Raw genomic sequence first — 20,184 nt, 5'->3', positions numbered from 1 at the left:
TCATCTGCTGCTCCTCATCGTTGTTGTGCCGCCACAGCCTAACACACACACACACACACACACACGCACACACACACACACACACACACACACACACACACACACACACACACACACACACACACACACACACACACACAAAAGCCCATCTTTGCCAACATGGCCATTACACCCTCAGTACATGTATGTTCAATGTGTAGAGATTTTTTGTTTTCAATCGTGTATATTGTAATCATACCCTTTTTTTTTTTTTACACATGGTAAAGAAAATATAGCACTGACGTATGTAGTGGTACCACAACTGTCTGCCTTCCATTAAGTGTTCCACGGCATGTCGTGACGTTAGAATTATAAGGTTCTATCTCCATTTTTGGTCAAAATTGAGTTTTCTACATAATCTGAACCATTAGGTGTTTATTAATGCCAGGTGTTATTTTTAAAATGTTGAAATGTTTTAGTTAGTAATTAATAAAATACAAAGGTTCCATCTCACAAAACATAATGGAATGTAAAAACTTTGACGCTCAATATCTCTGAACTGCCCTAAACGGAGATAGAACCTTATCATTCTAAGCTCACGATGTACATGTACTTCAATCAGTCTTCTGACCCAAGCAAAACGTCCTCCCAATGTCCCTGACAGTTCGTTCCCTGTTGTAGTTAGTTAGAATGTGTAATAATATTATGCCATAAGTTATTTCAAGCTTATGATAACCCCCGTTGACTTTGATGTAACCTTAGGCTCTGTCATATCTTAAGACTCGTTCCAGTTGTATTTATTGTGTTGTAATTAAAGAGTATTATATGTGATGTCTTCATGACCCCAGTAGGCTATACTGTATGTATGACCACACAAGGGGAAAGGGAATGGTGGTGCCTAAAGGTAGTCTCAATAGATGTTGGGGTTCTGAAATTACCAAAGAGGACACATTCAGTTTCAGTAGGGTGACATAGAAGCGTGGTTGAACTTTACTGTATTGAATTCTGTACTAAGCCTCTCCATTCGGCTGTGGCGCAGGAGGTAGAGTCGCCGTCTAATGATCACAAGGTTGGCAGATCGGCGGTTCGAGTCGAGCCCCGGCTGGCCACATGTCGAAGTGTCCTTGGGCAAGACACTGAACCCCAAAATCGCTCCCAGTGAGCGGGCCGGCCGGCGCCTTGCATGGCAGCTTGCCTACCTCGCCATTGGTGTGTGAATGTGTGTGTGAATGGGTGAATGAGAGGCCGTTGTAAAGCGCTTTGGAGCAGCTTTGGAGCAGCAAAAAAGGCGCTATATAAGTGCTTACCATTTACCATTCAAATTCAGCATCAAAAAGATGGTATAGGTTAGAATGTCAGTGGGTATCATGTTGTTATATGTAAAGTGCCATAGACGGAGACACTGTTGATGTTAAGCTGCCTACTACCACCAACAGCCTCCATTGACATGACAGTGCTTAGGGGCCATGCGCCTATCTTGTATCATAGCATTTATTGTTTTTGTAAATATTGTACTTGGTGTTGTGTAAACTAGTGTACATCATTATTGCCATACTATGAAATAAAAAAGAAATCCAAACAAATTATGTATTTATTTTTTGGGTCTGATATCAACATAATAGCCTATGATGTAGGTGCAACTAAAAAAATTGAATATCGTGCAAAAGTCCATTCATTTCAGTAATTCAACTTAAAGAGTTGAACTTAAATATGATATAGACTCGTTGCATTGTACATATGCATGATTATACTTTTCAGAGGGCTGACATTTCTGTATTTAAAATCCTTTTCTTATTGATTTCATGTAATATAAAACAATTCTGAGATATTTAATTTGGGGTTTTCATAAGCTGTAAGCCATAATCATCAAATTTATAACAAATAAAGGCTTTAAATATCTCGCTTTGCATGTAATGGATGCATGTAAAGGATTTTAAATACAGAAATGTCAGCCCTCTGAAAAGTATAATCATGCATATGTACAATGCAATGAGTCTATATAATATCTAAGTTTAACCCTTTAAGTTGAATTACTGAAATAAATGAACTTTTTCACGATATTCTAATTTTTTGAGTTGCACCTGTACATTTTAACAGATGTTTTGGGATCATAACCAAGATAATAATTCATTGACTTAATAAATCACCGCCTGTCCACCAGAGGTCGTAAACGACCTGCAAAAAAAATCACCGTTGGTTGAAACCAGAAACGTGACGTAATCAATCAGCGACGAAATCATCTAACGAAATGGATTGTTTGACCACAAGTTGTTTGGGATTGTGCTCAGATCAGTGAAACTTGTTCGCTTAATTGCAGGAATTCGGTAACGTATTTATCTTTTTTACCTCCAGATTTACGACAGGCAGAATCTGGGCTATTGAAAGGGCCAGCAGGAACAATGTCACTGGCTCAAACCTGCTCACATTAGAGCAAGAAAACAAACCAGTTTGGGCTTTTGGCTTTTTCGCCATTTCTGATTGTTGATGTTCCTGTGTGTTGATTCATTCAGCTAGAATGCAAAAATGATGTCATCAACATCTCGTGACGTTAGAATTATAAGGTTCTATCTCCATTTTTGTCCGAATTTAGTTTTTTTATATCATCTGATCCATTAGGTGTTTATTAATGCCTGTGTGGTGTTATTTTTAAAATGTTGACATTTTTTAGTTAGTAATTCATAAAATACAAAGGTTCCATCTCACAAAACATAATGGAATGTAAAAACCTTACATTTTACTATCCAATGATTGAATCTACGGCTGTGTTGTTGTGGAAATGGAAGTCAATATTTGTGAACAAAGCAACTCTGAAGAGTAAAAATGCAGCATGCTTTGTTTGCAAAACTTACACCTTATCAACACTAAACAGCTAAAAGTTGCACCCAGGAAAGCACACATTATGTATGTTGAAAACTGCTATGATACGTCACTAATTTGCGTTATTCATGTGACAGGCAGCACCAGTTGTTGCAAAGTCCTTTTTGCTAGTTGTCATTAAACTGTACTAATCTAACCTTCATTCGATCTGTGTATTAATAAACCCCCCCCTCTCTCTTTCCTTACGTACCTGAATGCAGTTTCCCACGTGGCTTATTCTTATTACATGAGAATAGATTAAGGCTTTGGCAGAGAGGGAACCTCCATTAAACTCCAAGTGTGGCTCAGGACTGACACTGGATCAGCGGAGGGATGGGGTAGTGTCCGAGGACAGAGCCATGGTACACAACGGCTCAGCCCCCCACACGCCACCACCAACACCACCACACCCACACCCACACCCACCTGCCCCAGCAGCCACAGAACAGCTCAGCGGTCTGGGCACCAACGGACGCTCCTCTGGGAGGAAGCGCACTCCCAAGGCCTGCGATTGCTGCGGGCCCAACAGTCGGCACCACGATGAGAAAACCCCTAACCCCAAAACGGGGAAGGCCAGGCGGGGGAGGCCTCCAGCCGGAGCAGCGGGCAGGGGCAAAGGAAGCCAGAACTTGGGGGGAGGGGGGGGAGACACCCCTAAGAGGTCGGGGGGAGGTCGGCCCCCCTTTAAGAAGCCGCTTCAGACCGAGCAGCGGGTCGTCGACCTCCTCACCTGCAGACTGGGGGAGGTGAACAACACTGTGGTGGTCAAGGAGGAGGAAGTGACGAACTCTGTAGATCAGCGGATCACGATCTCTCTGGACGAGCCTGGCAGGAACTCTACCGACGAGCAGGTCACGGAGTCGGAGATGGAGCAGGAGGAGGGGGAGGAGCAGGGGGAAGGGGAAGGGGGCTCTGAGGGGGAGAGGGGTGAGCGGGTGGCGGGTTCAGAGAGGGAGCCGCAGCAGGAGGAGGCGTGCTTGGACAAAGAGCCCAGCCCAGGGACGGACTCAAACATGGAGGTGGCGCCTCAGACTAGCGGAGGGGAACCAGCTCTTTCCAACGGTACGTCACCGCCACCACCCCCACCACCACCACCACCACCACCACCACCACCACCACCCCCGGACGAGTCGTCGAAAACAGGGGCAGGGCCCACTAGCGCTCCTATGGAGGTGGAGCCGTGCGCAGTATTCTGTCTTCCCCTCCCCTGCATCACCCGCCACACCGCCCACAACCCCTTCGCCCTCCGGGACCACGTCCACTACTGCAGACCCGGGGTGTGGGCTCCGGGGGAGGAGGAGGGGGAGGCACACACAGACCAGCAGGACCTCCCGCCTGCTGACGGGACCTATGAAGGACCCAGAGACCTCATCCACGGTAGGAGGGGCTTCGTTGTGAAAACACTTTTGATTTCACATGGTTTCTTTTTCCAGGATAATGATGGATGTATGATCAATTCAGGATACACGGTTGTAGTCACAATGCATTTTTGTCATATCACCAATAAAATAAATAAATAAAATAAATAAATAAAATAAAGACCAGCCCATCACAACATCGTCCTTTCTTCATTGGATTATATAATTTAAGTATAATTGTTCTCACTTGAGAGTGAGGGATAGGGGTAGGACAGGATAAGCTTAGGCTTCATCCTGCTCCCTTTCCAACATTGATAGGCATGTACTCTTCATATTAGTTATTTCAGATTCAGATTAATTTATTTATTCAAGAGACAGTGCATATTAATAAAACAAAAATAAATTGTAAATACGCCAGAGTTAGCCCGAAAGCTAGTTTTCATCCGCAGTCCCTATGCCATGATGTTGTATACGGCTCCCTGGAGGAAAAAAGTACATTTAAAAGATAAAATATAGGTAGACCTAGGCACAAAAAAGTAGACAGGACAAGCATTTAGCTTAAGGGCATAACATAGGCATAGGGGGTTAAAAGAGCATACATTAATCATAGGCGGTTAAAAGGAGGGTACATATTCGGTAAGCAGACTAAAAGCAAGCAACATATACGCACGATAAGCAGACTAAAAACAAGCACACAGACTGTACAGGTAAGACATGTTAGGCGGTACACAGACAGGCGGTACACATGACATACAGGTATAGGACAGGACATTTCAATGATTTGTTCTTTTATTATTTTAAATCATGTTTGAAATAAAAGATTCATTAATTCATTCATTGTTACAAAGATCACCACGCCCACAACAGTTCATAGTGATGCCCATAAACCTACACAGAGGGAAGTGCCACAGAGGTGTGTATAGGTTTGTGACTGATACCTGTCCTCTCTCTCTCTCTTCCCCAGAGTTCCTGGAGCACTTCTATGTGACGTACGGGAGCTTCATTCCTCTCAGCGAGGGCGATGTTCTGGAGCACCTGAAAACGAAGTGTAAAACGGACCTCAACAACAGGCAAGACGACCTTTACCAACACCTTTATCACTACCATCACCTTTACCACTACCATCACCTTTACCAACACCATCACCTTTACCAACACCATCACCTTTACCAACACCATCAGATTAAAGAGATTAGATCATATCATTGTTTATTTTCCCCCAAGGGAATCGGTCATTCAGACAATCACATTCCGTGAGCTTAGAATGATAAGGTTCTATCTTAGAATGATAAGGTTCTATCTTAGAATGATATGGTTCTATCTTAGAATGATAAGGTTCTATCTCCGTTTAGGCTAGTTCAGAGATATTGAGCGTCAACGTTTTTACATTCCATTATGTTTTGTGAGGTGGAACCTTTGTATTTTATGAATTACTAACTCAAAAAATGCTACATTTTTAAAAATAACACCACACAGGCATTAATAAACACCTAATGGATCAGATTATGTAAAAAAAGAAAAAAAAATTGACCAAAAATTGAGATAGAACCGTATAATTCTAACGTCACGATTAGTCAAACAGTAACAACAATAGAGACAATTATCAAGACAGAAACTGTATTAACGATTGATTAATTAACTGTAAGATTCATTCGTTTATACGTCTTTATGGATGTACATTGGCAAAGCAGAGTCTGTGTGTGTGTGTGTGTGGTCCTGACCCTTCTCCTCTTCTTCTCTCCATCAGGAAGTTGAACATCCACTCTGAAGTGCTGAAGTACAAGGCGAGCCTGGCCTCGGCCCCCATGCACTGCTTCCAAGTGACCTACAACAAGCACACCCTCACCCTGGAGGACCTGTCCACACTAGACGACCAGAACTGGGTCAACGACCAGGTAGGAAGTACAGCATGTCGCACAGGCCCTGAATCACCTGTTATATGACCGCATATACGTGTATATGTACAAAAGAAGAGATTTGGTGAGGCTGCGTTCTCATTTTATGCCCCCAGATTGTGGAATGCACTGCCAGTTTACATTAGGGATGCAACCTCAGCACATATTATGTTCAAGTCAAGACTAAAAACCCATCTTTTTAATATTGCCTTTAAATGACTAAATAATTAAATTAAGATGATATAATGATTAAAGCACTTTGAGCTGCAACGTTTGCAGGAAAAGCGCAATATATTTGCCGGAAAAGCGCAATATTATTATTATTATTATTATATAGAATGAATGTATCTAGAAACGGAGGTGCATGTTGTGAACATACTTTAAAGCATGCGTCTCGTGTCTCCAGGTGATCAACATGTATGGTGAACTGATCATGGAGGCCACACAGCACAAGGTAAGAGGAGAGTTCAGTAGCACTCGCATATCATTAGCATATCATTTACCTCAACCAATCATCTTCATTATCCACATTGGTACACTTAGGCATTGAATGGTGGTCTGTCTCTCTCCCTCTCCCTCTCTCCCTCTCCATCTCTCTCTCCCTCTCTCTCTCTGTCCCTCTCTCTCTCTCTCTGTCCCTCTCTCTCTCTCTCCCTCTCTCTCTGTCCCTCTCTCTCTCCCTCTGTCCCTCTCTCTCTCTCCCTCTGTCCCTCTCTCTCTCTCTGTCTCTCTCTCTCTCTCCCTCCCTCTCTCCCTCCCTCTCTCTCTCCCTCTCTCTCTCCCTCCCTCTCTCTCTCTCTCTCTCTCTCTCTCTCTCCCTCTGTCTCTCTCTGTCCCTCTCTCTCCTACTGCAGGTTCATTTCTTCAATAGCTTCTTCCATAGACAGCTGGTGGCCAAAGGCTATGAAGGAGTTAAACGGTGGACCAAAAAGGTACGCTTGTTTAGTTGAAAGGAAACAAAGAAAGCCACACAATGTGTTTGGAGTATTAACATTTTCTTTGATCAGAATAAGAGTGTCAAATTTGACATTTCGACAGTATCCCAAGTTGTGACTGTTAACTATAAGATCCCCATCTCTATCGTCTCTCTGGTCTTGGTTATTTAAGTGCCTCTGTGTCTAGCCTTGGGTAACCTGATGTGCCTCTGTGTCTGTCCTTGGGTAACCTGGCGTGCCTCTGTGTCTGTGCTTGGGTAACCTGATGTGCCTCTGTGTCTGTGCTTGGGTAACCTGATGTGCCTCTGTGTCTGTGCTTGGGTAACCTGATGTGCCTCTGTGTCTGTGCTTGGGTAACCTGATGTGCCTCTGTGTCTGTCCTTGGGTAACCTGGCGTGCCTCTGTGTCTGTCCTTGGGTGACCTGGCGTGCCTCTGTGTCTGTGCTTGGGTAACCTGGCGTGCCTCTGTGTCTGTCCTTGGGTAACCTGGCGTGCCTGTCTGTTCTACAGGTAGATCTGTTCTCTAAGAGGCTGCTGATGATCCCCATCCACCTGGAGATCCACTGGTCCCTGATCACCGTCGACATCGCCAGCCATCACATCAACTACTACGACTCACAGGGTGTCGTCTTCAAGTACACTGTTGATGTAAGACAGTGATCTTTAACCTTTATTTTGGTATTTGTTCCCTTTCCCGTGTCTTGCGTCCCTGTGTGTCTGTGCCTGTGACAAATCGTGACGTTAGCATTATAAGGTTCTATCTCCATTTTTGTCAAAATTATTTTTTTCCCATAATCTGATCCATTAGGTGTTTATTAATGCCTGTGTGGTGTTATTTTTAAAATGTTGACATTTTTGAGTTAGTAATTCATAAAACACAAAGGTTCCATCTCACAAAACATAATGGAATGTAAAAACTTTGACGCTCAATATCTCTGAACTGCCCTAAACGGAGATAGAACCTTATCATTCTAAACGGAGATAGAACCTTAGAATTCTAAGCTCACGATGTGTGCCACCACCTCTAACCCTATCCCATCTACCCACCACCTGTAACCCTATAACCTCTAACCCTATCCCATCTACCCACCACCTGTAACCCTATCCCATCTACCCACCACCTGTAACCCTATCCCATCTACCCACCACCTGTAACCCTATCCCATCTACCCACCACCTCTGACCCTATCCCATCTACCCACCACCTCTAACCCTATCCCATCTACCCACCACCTCTGACCCTATCCCATCTACCCACAGAACATCATGAGGTACATCCTGGCTGAGGCCAAGGAGAAGCAGCAGGCGGGCTACCAGAAGGGCTGGAAGATGATTGTAAACAAGGTAAAAAGTTCTGCAGAGCTGAGATGAGAAGTGACAGCAGACTTGTTAAACTAAACTTGTTAACTAAAGCAGACTTGTAGCCACCCAGCTTCTCGATGTTGTCTTGGATATTTTCAAAGTAAATATCATTACATCTCAAATAGCTCCAGAAACAAATGACTATGCTGTTCTTCATACTACAATCCATACATTTGACTAAGCAAGTGAATCATCAATCCACCAGTCGTAACGTAGGAAGAGTAATCCAGCTCAGGCCCGGGGCCATTGATAGAAGGAAAGAAACCTTCTTCTAAACCTAGGTTTTTAAATTATATATATATATATATATATATATATATATATATATATATATATATATATATATATATATATATATATATATATAGACACTGGAGAAACAGGGAAACAGTACAAGGGGGTCAATAGAAGTTTTTAGGGACACAGTCGAGGGGAAAGCGGGTGTCTTCAGGAGACGCAGTGCTGGGGGGCAGTAGAAGTCTCAGGAGGAGCAGTTAAGGTGTAACCTGATGAGATGGAGGTCTTCAGTCTCCGACGGAAGATGGGTCCTCTGTCTCATTGTCTCTCTCTCTCTCTGATTGTCTCTTTTCTCAGGGTATTCCCCAGCAGAAGAACGACAGTGATTGTGGAGTCTTCGTCTTGGAGGTTAGTGGGCCTGTAGCATGTTGCTGTGTGAACACCAGAAACAGCCTGTGGCGCAGGAGGGGCGGCTGTGTCTCAGGAGGTAGAGCCGCCGTCTAATGATCGCAAGGTTGGCAGACCGGCGGTTCGAGCCCCGGCTGGCCACATGTCGAAGTGTCCTTGGGCAAGACACTGAACCCCAAAATTGCTTGCATAGCAGCTTGCCGCCATTGGTGTGTGAATGGGTGAACGAGAGGCCGTTGTAAAGCGCTTTGGATAAAGGCACTATATAAGTGCAGTCCATTTAACCCCTAGCCATCCTCCACCATAGACGTGTGTAAAACCAAAGGGATTGGGTAACTATTGGCAGTCACACAGCAATTAATTCCACCAAACAAGCGTCTAGTGTCGATTATTATATATATGTTACGGTACATGTGGGAAAAATAGGGTTAGGTGCTACGTTGACTTAGTACATGCTGGCATGTCTAACCCTAGCACCTAACCCTAACCCTAGTTTTCCCACATGTACCGTCTTCCCACATGTACCGTAACATACTGTATATATCTCTCTGCCTCCGTCTCTCAGTACTGCAAGTGCCTGGCACTGAAGGAACCTCTGCAGTTCACCCAGGAGGACATGCCCAAGTTCCGCAAGCGGATCTACAAGGAGCTGTGTGACTGCAAACTGACTGTCTGACCGCAGCACGGTCGAGATGGGCTCCTGGGGTGAGCTCGCCTTCTTAAACAGACAGTTGGGCAAACTGACTGTTTGGCCTTTATTGTGTAAGGGCCTCTGATACTTACTTACACCTGAGGGAACGAAGACCCGTGGACATCTGACGTGATTGGGTAACAACACAGACGCCAAGCCTGACGCCATTGGTCCTCCTCTCTCAGGGGAGTGCAAGGCTAGCCGGCACTTCCTGGTGACTTGTTTTTTCTTAATTTTATTTTGTGTGTGTTGTCCTTCATCATGAAGCCACCACTGCTGATCAGGGTCCAAAAGGTTCTGATGATCGACCGAAGCTAGCACGGCTCTAGCTGACTATATACTGTATGTTTTTAAACATGTTTCCCTAACTTCCGTTCTTGAAAAATTCAAACAGAAGATCGGATATTAAATGAAACTTGAAGGCTCTTGTTTAATATCATTTAAGTGTGGTGCGGTGGGGCAAAGAGAATGAAATCCAAGGCTAGCTTTTAACTGAATGTACTGTTTTTAAAAAGGTGAGTTCTTTATAACAAAATGGCTTCTCTTCTTCCGGAGGAGCTCTACTGTACATTCAGCATCAGAGACAGCTGTTGAGATGAGGACCACAGAGTAGTGAGTGAATGCGGGTTAGGGTTCAGTTACCAAGGGCCACGTTGTTCTGTTAAACCTGGCTAGTTTCATAAACACACAACACCTCTTTGCTTATGTTATAAAAGTAATTGTACTTATTAGTTTGACAGCCTATCTTGACATTCAATGTACTTATAGAAAGACATGTTACTGTATAAACAGACTGCGTTCCAACAATGCTGGCATTTTAACACTTGGTACCACTTCATTGGTTGTTGTCACAGCGTGTTCTGAGAGATTCTATCTGGTTTGGATTCCATGTTCACGTTGTTTTTCATAGTTTCTTTTTTAGATACAGAGCTTTGTTCAGTTCTTACTGTACATGTCATCTGCCATCCTTAGATGGTAAGAACTCAATTCATCCCAATTTAACCCATGGAATACACTCATACACAAACATGTAACTTTTTTAATTGAGAATTTTGGCTGTAATATTTCTATGTGACATGACAGAATGCAGGTTTGTGAGCAGAGCGTTAACAGGATCACACAGAGAGGGAGAACCAGACTTAACTGATGATGGCCTTATGTTTTTGTATTTTTATTATGTAAAGATTATACTACTGTGACCTTAGCATGGAGAAAATATATGTTGGCAACTCTGGGTGGATTTGTCTATTATTTTTATTGACTGCTTCAGCAAATGTCCCATATGAGGGTGGAGCGTACTGGTCAGCTTATTGGAGGAGATGTAAAAACTTTGTAAAGTTACTTGAAGTGTAACATTAAAATTGTTCTCCAAAAGTGACTGATCTCTGACTTTATTTCCTGTTACTCAGGCAGTGTATCCATGACAACACGCACCAGAGCTTTGTGACATCACAAAGCATGTTCACTATGTACAGTAGCTCTTGGCTTTCTGGGTAACGAAAGAACACATTTGAATATGGGTGGTCGGGAATGTCTAGTAGTCAATTATACAACAGTTAGTTCCGACCAAGTAATTTGATTGGACAAGAGGCATTCCATGAGTGCTGATATACAGTATAACAGCACTGGGACTTTTAACTATATGTATCACTCCGAAATGACCGTTAATACAAAGTAGCTAGCCTGCAGATGTTTGTGTTCAGGTTACTAGGCAACAGTCCAGTTGCGGAACAATTTTTTGTTGACAGAGACAAAATAAATTATTAAATAAACAAACAAATCATAATCTGTTGTCACTTATTACTGTTAAGTGATACATATAGTTAAACGTCCCAGTGCTGTTATACTGTATATCGGCACTCATGGAATGCCTCGTCCAATCAAATTACTTGGTCGGAACTAACTGTTGGATAATTAATTTTTTAGAATATTCACTCATGCAGGCTTACCTATGCATACAGCTTTGTGACAGCCTCCAAGTCACCCCACAGGCATCAATAACATCTGCATTTTGCATGAAGGACACAGGAAGGTTAATTAATATCCAATGCAAACAAGACAAGTTAGTAAAAATGATTTTTATTACAAAGATAATACAGTTTCGGGAGACAAATACATTTTGGAAACTTGAGTGGATGGCAAGATTATTCTTTTAATCTGAGCGAGTTCTTCTTCAGATGAAGATTCTTCACACAGATGTCAAAACAACTGATACAACTACAGCCGACTACATTCTTCTCACAGAACAGGACTTTCTCAAATAAACTCATTCATAAGATAAATATAAAACCCTTGACAGGACAGTCTATAGCTTTTAAACTGAAATCCTCTCCAACTAAAAACTGTTCCGGTCCTGGGGAGCCTCTCTGCAGCTGAGCTAATGTCCCACATCCACCTGGCGCAGGGTCATAATCTTGCCTATATTAATCTCTGACCTAGAAAGGCAAAGAAACAGCACAGAATATTCCAGAGCTCTCAAGCTCGTGACACTACTTTGCCGTAGCCGCCTCTGGCTGGGTCGTAATCTTGTCTGTATTCATCTCTGACCTAAAAGGAGGAAAAAAGAAAGAGAACTTGTTTATTACACTAGAGACTCTAAAGTACAGATGAGCCCTTTCCAGAAACAAGCCCCAGCCTTTTTATCATAGACACTTGTGTACATCAGAGGCCAGGGCTGCTTTCTCATGGAAACATATGTGTGCCTCATGTAAATAATGACCACAACGAATCTTGAAAATTGAACCCATCTATTAACAAATGACGCTTTGGTCCTCATATCGGCATTGGTAACCAATCGAAATGTTTGGACTTTTCTTTAGAAACACGGAACTGTGTTTCAACGTTGTTGAGAATCACAAAACAAACTCGCTAGTCAAACCAAAATACTGCAATGCAATGGATTCGGCGAGTAATCCCCACTGCTACTTAAATGGTAAATAGACTGCACTTATATAGCGCCTTTTTTGCTGCTTCAAAGCGCTTTACAACAGCCTCTCATTCACCCATTCACACACACATTCACACACCAATGGCGGCAAGCTGCCATGCAAGGTGCCGGCCGGCCCGCTCACTGGGAGCAATTTTGGGGTTCCGTGTCTTGCCCAAGGACACCTCGACATGTGGCCACCCAGGGCTCGAACCGCTGATCTGCCAACCTTGTGATCATTAAACGGCGGCTCTACCTCCTGCGCCACAGCCGCCCCGCAGTTAACTAGAACACTACTTTACATTGTTAGCAGGCTCACAAAACAAGCTGTGTTAGTTGACTAGTGTCATTGAAAGAAAAGTCTGATCATCAGATCCCAGATATGAGGACCAAAGCATTCGAACATTCGAGTCACAAATGATCATATCCAACCATGAGACAACACATCTAAAAGCTAATCACCAGAAATCTTATAACAAATGAACACATTGAATCTTGAAAACACCACATCTAACAAATTTGCTTTGACGTCATATTTAGATTTACCTACCTTTAACTCCCCGTCATGCTAATTGAATCTTGAGTATCACCCCTTGACTGATACTGATTGGTGTCTGAATCAAAACTATTTATACAAACTGATGACAACTCTTCTTTCCACCACATCTGTGAACCAGTGAGCATGCGTTCCCTGGTTAACCTCTGACCTCCTGTGTGAGCTTACCTGGCCACCAGATTTGCCCCGGCCATACTGTCTACCCTCTTTGAACCCGGCGTCCCAGTCTGTCCTAATGATGCGGTCGTCCAGGCGCGTCCCGTTGATAAACCTCATAGCGTTCTCTGCGTCTACGCGTGAGTAATATCTGGCACACAGGTTAAGGTGCCATTACTGCATTTTGTTGTCTGGTACTTGTAGTCTGCAATGACAATAAAGTTGAATCTAATCAGGGTTCCCACACCTTCTGAAACTTTTAAAGGATTTTCAAGACTCAATTCCCTCAAATTCAAGGACCCAACACGGCATAGTTTGAGACAGATCTAGATGAGAATGTATATAATAGGAACTATCCGCTCACAGACAACAAATAAAAAGAGAGGCTTGAATGTGTGAACACTAGATGGTCTCTTGCCTTCTCTACCACAGCACAGCAAAACAATATATTGTGAAATATGTGTAAAGTTACTGTGTTAAGTTAAGCAGTGTGACTTATCTACAATAATTACATAAAGAGAGGGGAATTCAAGCACTTTCAATGAGCCATGTCTATTTTCAAAAACGTTTAAGGCCTTGATTGTTTCCCCTCAAATTCACAAACTTTCATGGATTTCAAGGACCCGTGGGAACCCTGTCTAAGGTTTAGGTGCAGAATGACAGACAACAAGGTTAACACACAACCAGAGGTATCAAACTCAACTTCAGGGGGACTTGTGTTTGCTGCTGGTTCTCTTTCTTCCCATTTAATTTGCATCTGATTTAGACCTCCTGAGTGGCCTCTAGTCTGGTCTAGTCAGCCAGGGAGAAACAGAGACCAGGCAGTACAGAACACAACCCTTTGGGGTAATTTTTGGAAGGATACTCTACGAAGCAGAAGCCACATGCTGTCTTCTTCACTTTGTCCAGGCCGATGACAATCCTCTTCACATCTCCGCTCTTGGAGAAGAGCTCGTACACTTGTTCTTCAGTCGTGTAGAAGGACAGGTTGCCCACGTACAAGCTGTTGCTCTGCTTCAGAAGTTTCTCCTGCTCATATCTGTTACCCTGGTGGGGAAAGAAAGAAGAAGGGAGATTATAGATCAACATCTTTAGAAGACTCGAGACGGTAAATGCTAAATGCACATTAGGAAGCCAATTACAGTCATGTGGTGTGACTCGTGTCAATGACACTTGAAACATAAACCAGTGAGGCGTCCCTGAGCGTACAACAGCCCCCTGCCAAGAAGTCTGAACGTCTCTTGCACCGGTGCGGTCACAGTGTGTAACTTAAGGCCACCTCCACACAGCAGGGTCGCTGGTTTGGGGACAACAACAACAACATCTGGTACAACAGCAACGACCTGCCCGACATTGAGCTAAGCGCTAAAGCTGTCTGCCTCCCTGCCTGTCTGTATGTCTGTCTGCCTACCTGCCTGTCTGTCTTGCCTGTCTGTCTGCCTCCCTCCCTTTCTGCCTACCTGTCTGTCTGCCTGCCTATATGTTTGTCTATCTGTCTGCCTGTCTGTCTGCCTATCTGTCTGTCTCTCTGTCTGTCTGCCTCTCTGTCTGTCTCTCTGTCTGTCTGTCTCTCTGTCTGCCTGTCTGTCTATCTGTCTACCTGTCTGTCTGCCTGCCTGTCTACCTGTCTGTCTGCCTGCCTGTCTGTCTGCCTGTCTACCTGTCTGTCTGCCTCTGTCTGTCTCTCTGTCTGCCTGTCTGTCTACCTGTCTGACTGTCTGTCTGGCCAAACACACAACACGTGGCTACACCTGGTTTAGCCAGCTTAGCTAAGTGAAACAAACACTTTAATGCACTTTAACTGAATAGAGAGAGAGACATGTTGCCAATTACATTTGATTCATGTATGACTGTTAAGCTCGTTTTTGCTGACAACTTGTGACAAGTTAGTGAATGTCTGTGAGTTAGCTAAGCGGCGTAGCTACAGCAACACACAGACCGCCTGGTTTGAGTTAGCTAATGTTCATCCCCATTAAGATGCAGTTACTCTTACCTTGAAATGCTGGTCTCTGTATTGACTTATATCGACGTACGAGTCGCTGTATAGCGCGTTTAGTTTAATAGACATTGTACTACAATGAAATGTAAACCGGTCCTTCACTTAACTAGCTGCGATGCTAACAACAGAGGCACTAAAGCATCGCAAATGCCGGAAACGGAAAGACGCACCATAACAGGTGGTGCGGCGGACAAATATAACCGTGTGACTTTATACAGGAGGAACGTTTTGTTTTTGTATAGTTTTTTCATTCAATCCAAAATTGATGCAAGTTGTGTGTGTCTATGTTTGTGCATTTTGTTATTGTATGTTTCTCTTTTTTTGTCTTTTGTTGTCTCGTCTTTGATGTTGGTATATAAAAATGATAATACAAATATTGTGAAAAAATATATATAACCGTGTGGAAACATGCTCCGCGCGGAACCAAACAACGCTGTGTTGTTATGACACCTCAAGACCAGCGGTCACCTGTCAACTCATTGAAGTAAGTAAGTTAAAATGTAACCTTTATCCTTTATCATAGTCACAGAGTGTCTGTCTGTCTGTCTTGCCATATATGAAGGATGTGTATATGTTCATATCAAGTCAGAGCAGCGAATATAACGTGGTTACGTTAGGTTGGGTTACTAAGCTACAGAGACAGAGATGGTTTAGCTCATAGAGCTAGCAGCTTGCTAGCGGGCTAGAGAAGGCCAGTGTTGTTGATATACGTCGGAAATTGATCTCTGAACTAACCTTAATATACAGTACAGGCCAAAAGTTTGGACACACCTTCTCATTCAATGCGTTTCCTTTATTTTCATGACTATTTGGTACATTGTAGATTCTCACTGAAGGCATCAAAACTATGAATGAACACATGTGGAATGATGTACTTAACAAAAAAATGTGAAATAACTCTAAATATGTCTTATATTTTAGATTCCTCAAAGTAGCCACCCTTTGCTTTGTTGTTGTTAATAAAATAAAAAAATGTTGTTGTTAATAAAATATATAATAATAATATTATATTATAAACACATATTATATTTAATATTATTATTATATATTTTATTAACAACAAAGGGTGGCTACTTTGAGGAATCTAAAATATAAGACATATTTAGAGTTATTTCACACTTGATTGTTAAATACATAATTCCTATGGAATGAATGAATGAATGAATGAATGGACTTTATTTGTCATTGCTACAGTACAGGTACCAAACAACGAAATTTAGGAGTTTATGTGTTCATTCATAGTTTTGATGCCTTCAGTGAGAATCTACAATGTACCAAATAGTCATGAAAATAAAGGAAACGCATTGAATGAGAAGGTGTGTCCAAACTTTTGGCCTGTACTGTATGTGTCGTTAGAATTATAAGGTTCTATCTCCATTTTTGTCAAAATTGAGTTTTTTACATAATCTGATCCATTAGGTGTTTATTAATGCCTGTGTGGTGTTATTTTAAAAATGTTGACATTTTTTGAGTTAGTGATTAATAAAATACAAAGGTTCCATCTCACAAAACATAATAACGTCTCTTCACAACACTGGCTCCCCGCTGGTGGAATGAGCTCCCCACGGCTGTCAGAACGGCAGAGTCACTACCCATCTTCCGTCGTAGACCGAAGACCTCCGTCTCTTCAGGTTACACCTTAACTGCTCCTCCTGAGACATCTTCTGCCCCTCACCACTACGTCTCCTAAAGACACCCGCTTTCCCCTCTACTGTGTCCCTAAGAACTTCTATTGCCCCCCTTGTACTGTTTCTCAGTTTCTCCAGTAAAATAAATAAATAAATAAAAGTTTTAGAAGAAGGTGATAGGGAGAAGGGTTTTCCTTCTATCAATGGCCCCGGGCCCGAGCTAGATTACTCTTCCTGCAACGAATGGTGGATTGCTGATTCACATGCTTAGTATTCAAATGTATTGAAGTCGCTTTGGAATAAGGCGTCTGCTAAATGCCAAAAATGTAAATGTAAATGTAATAATGGAATGTAAAAACTTTGACGCTCAATATCTCTGAACTACCCGAAACGGAGATAGAACCTTATCATTCTAAGATCACGCAGTGTTGTTGATACGTCGGGAAATTGATCTTTGAACTAACCTTGACTTATGTGTCGTTACAGGTGGAAAAGGGCCACATTTATCCCTCAGTGAGTAATTGCTATACTGTACAAACATGGCCATCATTCGGATGCTGTTTGCTCTACTGAACAACCCTCGGGTAATAGAGAAATTGGCTGAGTCGCGTCCGATCAGACGCGCCGCGCAGATCACAGCGTTCTTCATCACCAAAGCGCAGATCGCCGGGAGGGACGCCCAGGCCAACATGCTGAAGTCTGACACGGTGCGCCAAGTCAGGGAGGAGGCGAACGGCAGGATACCCAGAAACATGGGCGACATCGGCTCACGGTTCAGGAGAGTGAGAGAGACTCTAGTCAAGGAGGTGAAGGAAGGCTTCAAAGACGGTGCGAGACAGATCAAGAAATGAAGAAGAAGCACATCACCGTGAGATATATCTAAAGAAGACAGTGACTCGTATCTGAAGTCTCACTGTGACTTGAAATATGGATTAATACAGGGATGTGATCATTAAGAAATGACTGCATGTTGGACACTGTCACTGTCAACACAGAAGTCTCTCTTCAGGAATGTTTCTGTGATGAAATGTTGCACCCATCTCTACCCGACTTGAGATGCAGAGCGGACTGCATTGATGATCCTTGTTGGCTGTCATACAGCCCGTCTAATGGCACATGAGTGGAGTTCTCTGGAGATTAGTCCTGTAGAACTGTTGGCCAAACCTTGGTGTGTGTGTTCACCTATCCTGTAGACTTGTGTTTGCGGAGACATTAATTCACATATACTCTCTTAAATGAATCTCAATAAGTAAATAAATATAAATGGCAATCTGTCTAGGCCTCGTGAATTGTGTAAAAGCTGTGTCACTCATCACCTGTCACTCAGCGGATGAGCGTATGAGGGTTGGTGTTATTAGACGAGAAATGGATCAAGGCAATACATATTCAAACTGAACTTTAAACTTCACATTTCGACTTTTTCTTAAGTATAAAGATATCTCTCTTTTAGTTCTGAACCTTGAGTGACCCGAGACGTATTACATTTTAAAATACAAGAATGTAGGCCTACCTTCAAACTGCAGTAGTACTGCTAGACTTTAGACTAAAATACGCATATTCGTGGGTAGAGATACTCGCCAATTCTTCCAAGAATGTACCGCCATTTTCTTCTGACACCGCAAGACCATGTAGGTTAACCATGGAAGATTAACTAATTAATGGTTTATGTATTTATGATGTATGTCGACGTACAAGTAGTAGTACATACAAGCTTGACACTCTCATGCGAATTAAAGGGGTGGAGAGGGGCAAGCAAGGCTACCGCCAGGGTTTTGAGTTCAGCAGACTGACAGCTATCTAATGGACAGACATATAGCGCCTTATTCCAAAGCGCTTTACAACGGCCTCTCATTCACCCATTCACACACCAACAATGGTGGCAAGCTGCCATGCAAGGCGCCGGCCCGCTCACTGGGAGCAATTTGGGGTTCAGTGTCTTGCCCAAAGACACTTCGACATGTGGCCAGTCGGGGCTCGAACCGCCGATCTGCCGACCTTGCGATCATTAGACGGCGACTCTACCTCCTGCGCCACAGCCGCCCCGCAGTCTCATTCACAACCTAATTACTGTCATATTCCACAACCAGACTTCAAGCTTTCATATGCTCATTTTTTTATTAAGAATAGCAGAGAGTTCTTCAAGAACCATGTAACTATACCTCTGCAGACGCACTGGCCTGGCAACTCAAATGTAGTCACTGTCACATGCTTTATCATTTCATTAAAGAAATAGCTCGGACTGAAGGCACGCATTAAGGTTTCTGACAGAAATGAGTCAGTACATATACACTGATATGGCACCTGAACTTCATATAAAAATAAATCTCATTGAAATATACAGTATATCAAATTAAGTAGGAACACAAAATCGCATGCATTATTACAGTGTGGCAATACAGGAGTCATCAGAGGCACTTGATCAGACATGGGATGGTCTAATGGTGTAAAATACCAGATCGTATTCTTTTCATTATTTCAACATTGAAATGAAATAGTGTGTTATGATGGGATTGATTGAATTGATATGACTATATCAACGTAATACAATTCTGACCTCATGTCATTAACAACAATTAAATTAAAGTACATTCAGCTTCAAATGGAAACGGATGGCTTGTTCAATGTTTTCTCCCCAAAACGAGTGGAATTTCTCACCAATACAAGTGCATATCCGCTGCAAGCAGGTTCCAACATCCAGCGTGTTTATCATTAGGCTATAATTAGCCACATTTCCAATCCACAATTTGATTAAGAGCCTGGAAGAGTTTGAGAGAGACTTTGTAAGTGCAGAGATTAAGGAGGTATTTTTCTAGTATTTCTTTCTAGTATTTGGGGAGAACACAAGAAGAAAACAGCCCTTGGACACGCATCGACACATTTCACAACACAAACATAAACATGCATATTCACTGATATGGCATTAGCTTATACACAGGGGTGCACATAACTTTTTGGGGCCAGTGCTCAGAGGAGCACCTAGGGATGATGTTTGGTGCTCCCCGAGCTCGCGAGTCACGACCCGTCCCACAGGATGGATGAAAAAGGGATACATGGATAACTTATATTAGCAAAACGACATTTATTCATAAATAAAGATGAACGAACAAATGATTGTGTGCAAAACAAAATAAACAAATGCAAAATCAAACGACTGCTCTTTAAGCATGAAAGTCTGTCAGACTCCTTTAAACACAATGA

The 20,184-nt window shown here is 42.7% G+C and overlaps 4 protein-coding genes across 4 annotated transcripts in view; 3 read left to right on the top strand and 1 right to left on the bottom strand.

The window, feature by feature from the left end:
- The window catches only part of cp (ceruloplasmin), a 423,180-nt gene that overhangs the window by 156,719 nt on the left and 246,277 nt on the right, over nucleotides 1-20,184 (top strand). The gene's annotated exons all lie outside the window — the stretch shown is intronic.
- Nucleotides 3,195-9,706, top strand: senp5 (SUMO specific peptidase 5; the record flags this gene model as incomplete). Its single annotated transcript, XM_080535994.1, has 10 exons — nucleotides 3,195-3,686; nucleotides 4,014-4,212; nucleotides 5,158-5,263; nucleotides 5,941-6,088; nucleotides 6,495-6,542; nucleotides 6,943-7,020; nucleotides 7,534-7,671; nucleotides 8,284-8,367; nucleotides 8,980-9,030; nucleotides 9,596-9,706. 10 exons carry the CDS (start codon nucleotides 3,195-3,197, stop codon nucleotides 9,704-9,706), a joined length of 1,455 nt encoding a protein of 484 aa, XP_080392120.1.
- On the bottom strand, nucleotides 11,798-15,490 carry ncbp2 (nuclear cap binding protein subunit 2). Its single transcript, XM_080535515.1, has 4 exons — nucleotides 15,353-15,490; nucleotides 14,225-14,406; nucleotides 13,372-13,510; nucleotides 11,798-12,268 (listed from the first exon to the last, which is right to left on the bottom strand). The coding sequence occupies exons 1-4, from the start codon at nucleotides 15,425-15,427 to the stop codon at nucleotides 12,197-12,199; spliced, it is 468 nt and encodes a 155-aa protein (XP_080391641.1). The 5' UTR covers nucleotides 15,428-15,490; the 3' UTR covers nucleotides 11,798-12,196.
- On the top strand, nucleotides 15,808-18,221 carry LOC308162337 (protein NCBP2AS2-like). Its single transcript, XM_080536495.1, has 2 exons — nucleotides 15,808-15,842; nucleotides 17,473-18,221. Exon 2 carries the CDS (start codon nucleotides 17,526-17,528, stop codon nucleotides 17,835-17,837), a length of 312 nt encoding a protein of 103 aa, XP_080392621.1. The 5' UTR covers nucleotides 15,808-15,842; nucleotides 17,473-17,525; the 3' UTR covers nucleotides 17,838-18,221.

Source organism: Nansenia antarctica (assembly GCF_963989245.1).
Source record: "Nansenia antarctica genome assembly, chromosome: 7".
NCBI classification, from domain to species: Eukaryota; Metazoa; Chordata; class Actinopteri; order Argentiniformes; family Microstomatidae; genus Nansenia; species Nansenia antarctica.
The sequence above is the reverse complement of the archived record's forward strand: the minus strand, read 5'-3'. Positions and strand labels throughout refer to the sequence as shown.

Coding starts and splice junctions, on each gene's coding strand:
- ncbp2 (XM_080535515.1), bottom strand. CDS start 15,427: ATGTCTATTAAACTAAACGCGCTATACAGCGACTCGTACGTCGATATA. Junction 14,407..15,352: donor ACAGAGACCAGCATTTCAAG/GTAAGAGTAACT, acceptor TTTCCCCACCAG/GGTAACAGATATGAGCAGGA. Junction 13,511..14,224: donor TGTGGCTTCTGCTTCGTAGA/GTATCCTTCCAA, acceptor CCTGTGTGCCAG/ATATTACTCACGCGTAGACG.
- LOC308162337 (XM_080536495.1), top strand. CDS start 17,526: ATGGCCATCATTCGGATGCTGTTTGCTCTACTGAACAACCCTCGGGTA.